Genomic DNA, 13,201 nt, shown 5'->3' with positions numbered 1-13,201 from the left:
CATCCTCTGCAGATGNAGATGTGTATAAGAGACAGGGTTACAACCCAGCATGATGGCCTGGTTGTAACCCAGCATAATCGCTTGGTTACAACCCAGCATGATTGCCTGGTTGCAACCCAGCATGATGGCCTGGTTGTAACCCAGCATGAGGGCCTGGTTGCAATCCAGCATGATTGCCTGGTTGCAATCAGCATGATGGCCTGGTTTCCAGCCAGTCCTTCACCCAGCGTTGCTTTAAATTGTTCATGGGAGCCCGCGTGGCGCTTACATGGCCTGTGGGGCGCATATGCTCTCTACCCGTGAGGAACAGACGTTGCCCAAGGAGCACACGGGCTCTACCCGTGAGGAACACGTGAGGAGGTCACGTGGCCAATGACGCGTTGACAAATTTCCATTTGTGCCTTCGTTTGCCGTGAAGCACGCCTCTCCGATGGCATCAAGCGTATATGAGCCTTAAATTAGGAGACGGCATCCACGTATAACGGAAATTACATGCAATTGAAAATAAACTAAAAATATGGAATTTATATATGTGAAAACTAAACTAACTCAAACTTGTTAGAATTATCCTTTGAACGAGGCCGTTAAGCTAAACTTGGTCCTGCTGCACCAGTTCTTGCAAGGCTGCATACCCCAAACCACCCGCCCTCACCTAGGCTCTTATATTTGCCGTGCAGGGCGTGCAGGCTGAGGGGAGCGGGGAGTGTGATGTACAGCGCAGTTGTGGCCGTGGCCACGGACGCCACAGCGTCGACGGCAGTTGCAGTGCTGATGCCACACCACAGCTCAGTGAGCTGATACCTGCAACGGAATTGTTGGTGGTGTCTTGATGTCAGTGCCAGAGAAGCTCAATAAGCAATTGTCTAGCAGGCATCTGGCGTTGAAACAACGTTGGTTTTCACTATGCAACAAAAAAAATTTGTTGCAAAACTCAAACCAAACTACCTTTCTTAAAAGGAAACGAGGTCGCTAATTTCAAATCTGCAAACAGAGGTACTCTAGCACGTCTAGTTTTCGAGATATTAAAAAAAAATTTTGATGTACTTCCTAAAAATGCAGCATTAGGTAAACTGAACATGAATAAATAATATTTGGTTATACATTTCAAATATCGTATTTATGTAATCAAAATATAAGAAAATGTTAATTAAGACAGTTTTAAAAGAAATCTTACCTAATTGCTATGATATGTATTTTAGAAATGTTTTTTCCCTCTTGATTTGCGACGGTGAGTAGATTCTTCCTCCCTTTGTAGCAACCAACAATAGTCTCCCATCATATTTGGATTAAAGCGACCTTGATACCGACTTTCCAAAAGCGCAATATCTTGGTGAAAACGTTCACCATGCTCATCACTTATATCACCAAGGTTTTCAGGGAAAAAATCCAAGTGGGAAAAAATAAAATGCATCTTCAACGACATGCGGCAACCCATCTTGTGGTAGGCTTCAATCATATCTTCAACCAGTGCAACATAATTTTCTGCCTAGTAGTTTCCCAGGAAGTGGTTTACTACAAGGATGAAGGAGTTCCAAGCAGCTGATTCCAAAGGGTTTAGTTTATTCTTGAAGTCTTTATCTTTGACAATCTCTCGGATTTGGTGACCCGCAACTATACTTGCCTTAAGCACTGCATCAGTCTTGGCAGCCCCAAATTTTTTCTTCGGGTATTCAAAAGCAGAGCTATTATGGGGGATTCCTCTTACTAAATTTTTCATCAATCCTAGTTTGATGTGTAATGTAGGTAAATATACTTTTTGGCGGTCGACTAAAGGTACATGCTTGACATTGTTCCTGTAAACAGTGCATTCATTTCATTAACGCCGTGCTTCCTAACGCCGTGCTTTCTGCTGCTATGCTTCCTAACACCGTGCTTCCTAGCGCCGTGCTTCCTAACGCCGTGCTTTCTGGCGCCGTGCTTCCTAGCGCGGTGCTTCCTAACGCCGTGTTTTCCAGCGCCGTGCTTTCCAGCGCCATGCTTCCTAGCGCCGTGCTTCCTAACGTCGGGCTTTCCAGCGCAGTGCTTCCTAACGCCGGGCTTTCCAGCGCCGTGATTCCCAACGCCATGCTCCTAGTGCCCTGCTTCCTAGCGCCGTGCTTCCTAGCGCCATGCTTCCTAAAACCGTGCTTTACAGCGCCGTGCTTTCTAACGCCGAGCGGCTTTGATTGTCTCCGATTGATGAGACCAATTATAAAAATTTTCTGCACAGAAATGAACGCTCCGAGCGCTCCTGAACTACTCTATTCTACATATATCCTGCCATGTACTCAGCTTTACATATTCATGCTTAGCTTCTGCACTATATATCCTGCCATGTACTCAGCTCTACATATTCATGCTTGGTTTCTGCGCTATATATCCTGCCTTGTATTCTGCTCTACATGTTCATGCTTAGTTTTTGCGCTATATGTCCTGCCATGTATTCTGCTCTACATGTTCATGCTTAGCTTCTGCACAATAATAGCCTGACGTGTATTCTAATCCTCATGTCCATACTTTTCTTGTCAATGTAGTTTAAATAGTGCAGAACATAAAAACTATAGATTATGCGGATCGTTTTTAACAATTGAAACAAATTATCATATATGTACATTTCTTCAGGAATAATTATTCCAGTAAATACTTCAAAGACCTTTGACCATAAATACCTGCATACTCGTGTATAAAGGTCTTCTTGTTTTATGAATGTAATGAAACATTGACGCCATCGTGCCTAATTCTCCCAACATTTCTTATTCTGTACTATATTCAACTACGCATACAATATAATCACCGAGCATGCGTTCTTCACTATAAAGTTAAGGGGGAGGTATACTTTTTTCGGATTTGGCTTTTCTGGTATTTAGTATCATCTTAAAGCTGACATTCTGCCCTATCCAACGATACCACTGCGATCACTGTAAGTGATTTTATACGTACATGACGGCTCTTTAAAGGGGGGCGGGTGGGAGAGTTCCTTCACTAATTAGATACAAGGTAATTAGCTGCTGAGCATTTTAAATATAGTGCCTGATTGAGTTGCGCTTTAGTTACTCGTTTAGTCTCATCTTAAAGCTGACATTCTGAGCTATCCAACGATACCACTGCGATCCCTGTACGTGAATTTATACGTACACGGCTGCTCTTTAAAGGGGGGCGGGGGGGAGTTCTTTCAGTAATTAGATGGGAGGAAATTCGCTGGCCAACACTAGATATATGGTGTTTTGTGGCATCAAGGCTCAGTCATCCTCTTCGCTTCGTACGGCGAGGTGTACTGCCATTCACTGCTACCATCCTTGAGTGGAAGGAAGCTACAGAAGCCTGTAGTTTGGTATCCATGCTACATTGAGTGCCTATTTCGAGGCGCGCGGGACTTTGTCGCGCTGTCCTGAAAAGTTTAACTTATTGTCACGGAAAACCTATCACCTCCTAGAGTTTTGAAGCTACAGCGATGAGACATATACCATTCGATTCGTAAAGACCATACCTATCGAGAAACGAAGCCCTTTTTTTAGATTTGTGCATAGTTTGGATTCAAAATGGGGGGAAGGGGGGAAATGTGAAGAAAAAAATGGAAAAATGAGTGTTAAAAAAAACTAAGGCAAAAATAAAAAATCGGGCTTCGTTACTCGATTGGTATGGTCTTTACGCATCGAATGATATGCGTCTCTATGTTGTAGCTTGAAAACCCTAGGAGGAGATACATTTCTACAGTACCTCCTTTTTTGTCCGTTTTCTATGAATTACATGAAAAATTACATGAACAAAATGTGATTCTTTTGCGTTTTTACATATGTGTATGAAGTTTAAGAGAGATCCGTCCGTAAACAAAAAAGTTTTTCAAAAAGTATTCCTCCCCCTTAATGTTTGGCAAAATTAACTCCGATTCTTCAGTTTACTCAGCACTACTCATGCATGCTTCTGTTCTTCACAATATCTTCGTGTGTGTATTATTTATTATGAGTTTATTTTTACATTAAGGGGATTGACCTCGCTCCGGAAAAACTTCTACAGTTATTATCCGATTGTCATGAAACTTCACATACATACGTAAAAGGTAAAAAGAAAAACATTTTGCTCCTATGTATTTTTCGAAAAAATTGATAGAAAACGTGAAATTCATAGAAAACGGCTAAAAAGGGGTACTTCAGAAAATCTATCTCCTCCCACAAATATCATCCTACAACATCGAGACACGTGTCATTCGATTTGTAAAGACCATATCTATCGACTCACACATCACTTTTTTCATTCTCCACCTAGTTTTTTTTATGACGTTTTTTTCCATTTTTTACATTTTTCACCCCTCCCCCCCCTTCTTCCCCATATAAAAAACGAACCAGACCGAAATTCAAAAAAGTGATGTGTGAGTCGATAGGCCTTGTCTTTACGAATCGAACGGTATATGTCTCATTGCTGTAGCTTGAAAACTGTAGGAGGAGATAGATTTGCCGTGAGAGCAGTATGAGGTTTTCAGTACGGCCAAAAGACTGCCGGGCGGCACGTAAAATGACGTAAAAGAGTCGTAACGTAGCCAACATACCGAAACTAAGCCTTAAAAGTACGAAAGGAAGGTGTAGAGCGAGTGGCTGCAACCTTCCACCTTGCTGTCATGATGGGCACTGAGAGATTGCGTTGCATCCCACAGTATATGTAGTCACGCCTCCTATTTATTGCCTTAGCAATTTGTTAAGGCCCCCCCCCACCACCCCCCATTCCATGGGGCGTGGTGAACGTAAAAATGGAGGTAGAGAGATGATTCTGCCAAGCATTAGTGCAACTGCCATCACGTCTCCAGCTGCGGACGAAGGATGAGGATACTTGTTGCCTGATGTGGCGTGAGCTTGGGTAGAGCGATAGAAGGATGATAGGTGAAGAGGTATGTTGAGTAACGTAGAGGTAGAGACAAGGATGATAGACAAAGAGCGAGTTGAATGGAGTCGATAAGTAAATAATGAACTTAAAGATGGGAGTATGTAAGTATAAAAGTATTGCTAACGTATTTATAGGAAGCCAGCCATCCTCGTCTAGCGAAATGGATGACAAATCAAGATTAATATAATGAGACGAGCGAAAAGGAATGTGATAAGTACGGAAAGGGGAGCTAGGTAAAGAGAAAGAAAAATTATAGAGCAAGAGAAGAGAGTAATTAAATAGGGATAAAAGAATGATTTGAATAGAGGAAAGATAGGTAGGGTGAGGGGTTATTAGCTGAGGGATGATAACTAGAAAGAGGAATGATAGTAAGAAAGTGCGATGATAGGCATATTATCCCCGTGAGATGATGAGTATAGAGAGAGCAATGACATGTAGAAAGTGGTATGATTATTAGAGAGTGGGATGCTACGTAGAGAGAGGGATGATAGGTAGCTCGAGAGTGATGATTAGTAGTGCCGAATGATAGAGAGGGGGGGAGGGGTGAACGCTATTCTCTTCGTGCAGCCTTGGTGACCGCGCATCAGGACGGTACCTAAAATAAGTTAATATATTATGTTTTATATAGTGTGTGCAAAGATATGCCTTGTAATTCGGGCAGTGTATATACTCGTATCTTATCAAGTTGTTTTTGTAAATCGTGTTTTCTACAAATAAAGCACTGTCAATGTTGAATTTATTTTTTGTTTTTTGTTTTGCTATTAATGGGGACTTTGTTTTGCTATATAATATTTTTTAATCAGTAAACAAAGAGACCTTGTTAGTAACACAGGGCACTTATTTAGCTCATTCTAGGATACTAAACAACGACCTGTAAAAATATCGTGCTGCATTAATGCAGCATTGCGACTCATTCAACTTTCTTCAATGCCCACTACATTATATAGTTGGAAATTAAATACATAAACGGAAACTGCCAGCCAGTATTACTATTACTAAATATTGTTGCTACTATTACAAAATACTAATACTAATATTACAAATATTACTGCTCGGCAGTGAAAGGCATGACAAAGGCATGATATATGGTAGCAGAGGTGGAGTTTTTTGTGCGAGGCAGAGGCGCTGAAAGTAATTTTAGAGTTTTAATGTGTGATGTGAATGTGAAGGGAACTGTGAAGAACCAGATGGTGGTATATGGGGCGTCGGAGTGGGAAAGAGAATAGAGTGGTTAGGATGGAGGAGACTCTGATTGAGGGCAGTGGGAAAATTGAGCGTGAGTGTTATTGACTGGTGATGGAAAAATAAATAAATATCTGAACAACATTTTTCAATTATTGTAATATTTTTAACGCATAAATCAAGCATGGCTATCACGGAAGCACATCCATAGTGAATGAGCATACCATAATATCTGTAATTTTGGTTATATTTTATAAGCCAAATTGCCAATTCTCTTTTTTATCCAATATTTACACCTGGTTCTCTGTCTTCATTTCATTACCTTTAGTTCCTAGGTTGTCTTCTGAAAATACAACTCTTCCCAATTAATATATTTATTTGACCATTTCTAATATGTTTGTTAGCACCTTTCTTATTAACATATTTATTAGCCCCATTTTAATTAACAAATACGACTCTTGCTAATTAATTGATTTATTCACATCTTTCTAATTAATAAAAACGCACCTTTCTACTTAGTATATTTATTTTTCTAATTAGTATATTTATTAACCCCTTCCTAATTAATAAATACGCCACTTTCTAATTAATATATTTATTCGCCCCTTGCTAATTAATAAATACGCTCCTATCTAATTAGTATATTTATTCACCCCTTTCTAATTAATATATTCTGGCTTTTTGAGAGATGTTCTGCCTGCAGTTTTTTCTGCTTATGTTCTGACTATGAGCTGCGGAGCTGCCCTACGCAAAGGCCTGGCCTGAGGTCACCACAACCTAATTAGTGAATTTGAATGGTGGAAATTATTACTTAATAAAATCCGAATGATAATTTTTCCTACATGCAGGTGGCATTGTAATCGCAAGTAGCAAGCATTCCAATTGAGACAAACCAACAATTCCTTTCAAAAATCATGTGCTGTACAGTATGATTTGGAGCCCCTCATGCAACCTTCCGAGATATTGGCTCTGGCACAGTTATTACAAAACGTATCTTTTCTTCATTTGAGATGTTTCTTCATCCGAAACATCCAACTGTTGCTATCTATAACGTGTTAGAACTTTGAATATTCATAAAGAATAATCTTAAACTTATTCATTAATTAAGAATGAATAATCTATGACATGGGAGCCAGTGTATACATCATAATCTATGCCATGGGCGCCAGTGTATGCATCATAATCTATGCCATGGGAGCCAGTGTATGCATCAAAATCTATGCCATGGGTGCCAGTGATTAACCCCTTCATAAACTATGAAGGATGCCAGTGATTAACCCTTGAATGTGTTCATCATAAACTATGCCATGGGTGCCAGTGTATGCATCATAATCTATGCCATGGGAGCCAGTGTATCCATCATAATCTATGCCATGGGCGCCAGTGTATGCATCAAAAACTGGAGCCAGTGTATGCATCATAATCTATGCCATGGGTGCCAGTGTATGCATCATAATCTATGCCATGGGTGCCAGTGTATGCATCATAATCTATGCCATGGGTGCCAGTGTATGCATCATAATCTATACCATGGGCGCCAGTGTATGCATCATAATCTTTACCATTGGTGCCAGTGTATGCATCATAATCTATGCCATGGGAGCCAGTGTATGCATCAAAATCTATGCCATGGGTGCCAGTGTATGCATCATAATCTATGCCATGCAAGAGTCTACATCGACTCACCGCTGTGCACGTCCCACACGTCAGTCTCTTTGATCGTGATCTTAGCCGCGTGCTTCGCCAGCGCGGTGACTTCAGGGCTCCTCAGCAGCACCGCCTGCCAGTCGCCGCCCCTGGTGACGCCGGCGGCAGTGAGGGCGTCCCTCAGTTGGGGCCAGCGCTTCTGGAACTGCCGGGGGCTGCTGCTGCTCAGGTCCTGCAGGACGTACTGCAGCACTTCCAGGAAGCTGGAATAGTGTAAATGAAAACATAAAATTTGAATCGTAAAACAATCTTAATCCGAAGTCAAAAACTTCGGGACTGCAAAAGGATTTAACATGATATATGACAACTGTCACAAACCTTCAACATGCAAATCATGTTAAGAAAGCGAATTTGCTTGGTCCGGTATAGGGAGTTATATTTTCATGTATTACTGAAAAACTTTATTGTAATTCACAATAATCGTTAGTATTAATTATACTAACATGCGGTGAATCTACTAGCTTTTATCGTAAGAAGAGAACGGAACACTGAAACAATTGTAATGCCAGTAATTACTTCACTTTTACCTCAGTTATTAGTTAAAAAATCGGCCATTTTGTTTGATCTCAGGTTGTCACTAACGGCGCCATAACCCAAGAAACTGGCTTCATGGAAATTTAAATATAATTAAAAAATTTCACTACGCTATTGCTGGTACATGAAATTGTAGGCTTACCTTGGGCTCGTCTCAGGAGTTACTCCCATGTCTGTGAGACTAGGCTTGTCCGTACCCAGCATTTGTTCAGTAATGTAATGCGCTGCTAATCTTTCTTGCGTGGACTTGTGCGCAAAGGAGTAGGTTGTGCCTGCGCTCCCTGACAGCGATCGCGTCACTTTAAGCATGACGTTGAGGAACACGCCAGCGTCGACATCAGCGCCTTGGCAGTGCAAGTTGATTTTGTCGCAACATTTGCGCTGCAGCCGCGTGCGCTCAGCGTCGGTAAATGTGATCTTGTTACAACCGAGAAACTCCAGCGCCCACTGGCCAATAACCATGAACAGGTCGTCAATTAAAACATCATCATTGGAAGAACCGATGCTGATGAGCTTGTCCGCAACGATGGTCTTTTGTAACTGCAATGTGTCCCGCGACACATCGTTGAAGCTTCTCCAACGGTCAATTTTTTCTGGAGTCTGTTTGTAAATAGAGCAGAAGTGCAGCAAAGATATTGGCTCCGTGAAAAGTTGTCGTAATTGCTTATCAAGTTTGGAAAATCGATTCTGCATCGCTTGCGAGGGTGTAGGGCCAAGAGTAAGAAATCGTTCATACCTCGCAATGAACGCCAACTGATCTGACAACTCTTCGAGAGGCGCTATCTTGTACTGCGATAGTTTGCGGTGATGTTGCACAATTAATTTCTTCAGAACTCCGACAGTATGGGGGCGAGTTGTGAACAAAATTTGAGAGTTTGAGTGCCAGGTTTTCTTCAACAGCGCATCCAAAACTGCAGTCGATTTTTTATTTTTTTCATCGAATCCATCGATCAGGAACAGCACATGGAGCTGCGTGAGGGCTTGCAGAACGTTATCCTCTCCTCCTAATTTCAAGCAAAAAGTGTCTCCAAAATGTAGCCTAGCGACTTGTTGCAAACTTTCCGTTGTAATGTCCCTGCACTCGATATACACAAGGACTTCAAAGCGCTTCAAGTAAGGCGCTGCATTAAATTGAAGTATAATGTTCAAGAGAAGAGTCGTCTTCCCAGCGCCCGCTTCGCCTGAAACCAGAACGATTTGTTCATTTGAAGACTTAAACAAGTCTTTAATATGAAGCTTTTTTCTGCTCTCGTCTTGTAGTAGCAACTCCAGTGGGTGGAACACCTCAGTCCTTTTAACGCTGCCCATATCAAAGTTCAAAGCTTCTTCCGCGTACTTTTGGAACAGCTGATTTGCAATTATTTTCCATTCATTCAGGATGCAATGACAGTGGTAAACCAACTCAGTGCAACCAGGAGAAAACCCGCACTTTATTTCAAGTTGCAGGTCTCGTTCCATAGCGTTAATCTCGCTTAGAAAACCGGGATAAAACAACTTCGCTTCTTTGATCAGCTTGGACAATTTGGTTTGGATTACGGCAAACTTTGCTCGGTCGTTCATTGAGGAGAGGTTATGCATGACATCATTTCTCAGTTTTGTGATTTCTATCACTTTGTTCAATAGCTTCGAAAAGTCCCTTCCATCATGTTTAACTTTGAAAATACAGTGAAAAAGTGCGTTTATTGCACTCATGTCCATTTCATCTGCAATCGTGGCTGTTTCAAACGTTCTTTTGGAGAACCCACACAAATTTTTCAATTTATCTCGTTCTAATTCGGGTTTTCGATGTCTCTCCATGTAGTCCATGTACGTCTCAGCAGCGTTTTTGTCGCGGCATTCAATGTTTAGGATTTTCCTTGCGTACCTGGGACAAAGATCCATAATGCCCTCCGCGTTGTCGCTGATTGTTTCCATTTTTTTATAGTGTGAGGCCGAGCTGGACGCGGATGTCCCGGCTGCAGAGGACGCCATCTTGCTGATGGTCCCTGACACATAAATTCAGTTGAAACACTCTGTATGGCGAGTGTCTTAATTTATTTACTTAATAAAAAGATTCAGAGTTACTTTAACCATAAAGAGCATCGATATTAACATCGGCATTAACATTGATTTTCACCTCTAAAAATCAACTTCGATATCATCATTGCTATTATTATCGATTTTGACATCGATATTGAAATGAACGAATGGTATAATTCACAATTTTGTTTCATTCAGATACGTTTTATTTAACATCCAGATGACAACGTTGGGCTGAACATTTTATAAATGAATAACTATTATAGATTTTATAAAATTTTAACATTGATGTGTACTCGGGATGAGATAGTCGATAGTTTTTTAAAGTCGGTGTTTACTGTTACCGTGTTTGTTCCAAACAATTGCTAAGGATTACTAAGGGTTAAATACCACTTTTCTCGACAAGTCGATGCACCAAGCATTTGTGAATGAGCCTCCATGACAGTAAAGTTTCACTACAAAATGCCTGATTACCACATTAATTTGTTTAGTTATATGACCATTGACTTTATGGAGGCGATACAGGAGGGAGGCTTGTCAAGTAAAGTGTTATGTTAATTTCAATATTTATCGTACGCAGAAGTGCAAGTAATTTAGTGCGCCCGGCACCGGTTAAAAATTAACTGACCATATACGTGCATTTGTGAACTGTTTGTTGCTTTTAACTATGCAGAGTGACGAAGATTTTGGTGAAATCATTTATTAGAGAGGACTTAATAGAATTAGAGGAATTATTTATTACAAACAATTTATTTATAGGAGTGCGGGACTGAGATTGTCTCTATAACTAATTCTTTTCAAAGTTTTTACAAGAGCCGCAATCAAGAGCCAGGACATTGTAAATTTTGCTTGGGTCTCAGCTATAGAGCATCTGCATCCAATGAATGATGCAAGAATTCAACTCAAGGTTGGCTGATGCTTCATTAAAATTACTTGCTAATGTAAATAAAACAAATCTCGATTTAGTGTAGATGGGCTAAATATTGGGGGAATTAGTATGGCAAAGTGTACATTTTCTTAGAACTTTCTTCTGCCCTTAAACAGCTCTTGGCCGAAATGACCAATTGTTTTACATAAATAGGGCAATTGCTAACATATACTTACCTTATGAGACTAACTTTCTTAAATAGCAAGTTTATTAAGAACCTCAAAGCAAAGAAAGCGCAAAATAAATGTCTTTAATGAATACGTTTCAGAGGCCAGTTCCATTATCAGTACAAAAATTGAGAGAGTATCTACATGTACAATCAATATAGAATAAGGATGAATTTATTTGTCGTTTTCTTCGTTGCATTGACGGTTGTATTCACCTGTTGATGGAATATAGAAGAAATGCAGCTCTCGATCAGCAGTCCCAGTCCCAGTCGAAAAGTCCACAATCAAGTCCCGGTTGCCATCCACCAAGCAAGCGGCGTCAATAGATCTTCATTTTCCCTAACTTTCCATATTGCAGAATCTCAAATTTAGCAACAACAGTAACCCTCTGTTATCTTTCTACTGATAAGAACAATTATTCATCTGTATATAAATGCTAACTATTTTGTCAAATAGGTACAAAATATTTCACAGTGGCAATCCAATCCCGCTGCTTCGCGTCTCTACCAAATCTCTGAGAGTCTGCAAGCTTAATGAGAATCTGCAGGCTTCATGAAAGTCTGTAGGCTTGATGAAAGTCTGCACGCTTAATGCGATCTACAACCTAAAGAGAATCTGCAAGCTTAATGAGAGTCTGAAAATTTCATGAGAATCTGCAAGCTTAGTGAGAGTCTGCAGTCTTAGTGAGGGACGGCAAGCTTAAAGGGAGTTTGCAGGCTTCATGACTGTCTGCACAAAACACAAAGCTACTGTAGATGACCCGACACAAAGATGTGCAAAAAATTACCAAGTGACGCTGTTGGGGTCATTGGGACACACCTACTGAGCCCACCGGTCGGACGAAATCGGCAAGAATCGGCAACAGGCCATGGGCCTATTTCTTCAACGCCGACACTTCTATTCTATTCTATTCTATTCTGGAAGTGGGAGAATGTTAGCGTGGCCCATCCTGGCGCCGCTCCGGCACGCTTCTTTTATCAATTCGTAATCAATAATTATGGAATTAAATACAAAGTTTTTTATTTTTATTGCGCTGTGGCGTAGGTATTTGTTATATTACATTCTCTCGTGTAGAATTAAAACTATTAAACTGGTGGAATATTGCCTCAGCGAAAAATACCCTCGCCACAACGAAAACGGGAGCAGACGTGTCCTTGTATCCTTTTCGTGTTTTCGAAAGTTCCGAATGAATAAGAACATTAAATTTTGAACTGATACTACGTTCGTGTGTACTCAGGAAGGCCGCTCTTTTGACACCCATTTGACAGCTGATATGTGAACTGTAATCTGTGATAAGATAACACCTAGCGCTAGCACGGAGCTAGAACTGGGCGCTTGAATTTCAATTTCCTGTGCTCCAGCTTATTATCTCTGGCTAAAAAAATTACTAAAGTAAAATATTTAGGTGTGGGTCAATTTTTCTGCCTGCCATGGCTACCCACTTTATAATGAGTGACAAGGTGCCGTGTGTGGTAGCGCTTACGTGAATGATGATTAAATTTATAAAATCTATTCTTAGATTGACGTGAAGTTCAGAGCCCTAACTCGAGAATGGCCTAAGTTTTGTTTGAATTTGAACTCAGAACTTTGCAATAGATGCATAAATGTGTTGATATAACTTGACGGCGGAATTCCCAGGAGAAATCACGATAAGATAACGAAACGCGTTAATTAAGCAGGGCTTTGAGTTGCGACGCTGTGATTAAAGCCAAAAATCGCCGTTGGCTTTTGATAAAAATACCGAAAAGACAGCGATTAGAGGTGCTCAACATACATGCATAAAATTCTCGAAAACATGAAAAAAAAATTC

The 13,201-nt window shown here is 40.6% G+C and overlaps 1 protein-coding gene across 1 annotated transcript; it reads right to left on the bottom strand.

Annotated features, from left to right (window-relative positions):
- Positions 1–7,708: 7,708 nt before the first annotated feature.
- LOC125179462 lies at positions 7,709–9,510 on the bottom strand. The gene is made up of 2 exons (XM_047885379.1): positions 8,420–9,510; positions 7,709–7,946 (listed from the first exon to the last, which is right to left on the bottom strand). Exons 1-2 carry the CDS (start codon positions 8,968–8,970, stop codon positions 7,709–7,711), a joined length of 789 nt encoding a protein of 262 aa, XP_047741335.1. The 5' UTR covers positions 8,971–9,510.
- Between the last annotated feature and the right edge of the window lie 3,691 nt (positions 9,511–13,201).

Source organism: Hyalella azteca, unplaced genomic scaffold (genome assembly GCF_000764305.2).
Source record: "Hyalella azteca isolate HAZT.00-mixed unplaced genomic scaffold, Hazt_2.0.2 contig17729, whole genome shotgun sequence".
Taxonomy (NCBI): Eukaryota; Metazoa; Arthropoda; class Malacostraca; order Amphipoda; family Hyalellidae; genus Hyalella; species Hyalella azteca.
Note: the sequence above shows the minus strand (reverse complement) of the source record. Positions and strands in the feature narration are given on the sequence as shown.

Bases quoted from the DNA above. Each gene is read 5' to 3' on its own strand.
- LOC125179462 (XM_047885379.1), bottom strand. From the start codon at position 8,970: ATGCAGAATCGATTTTCCAAACTTGATAAGCAATTACGACAACTTTTC. The intron at 7,947-8,419 runs GTAAGCCTACAA...ACACTATTCCAG, and splicing joins ACTCCTGAGACGAGCCCAAG to CTTCCTGGAAGTGCTGCAGT.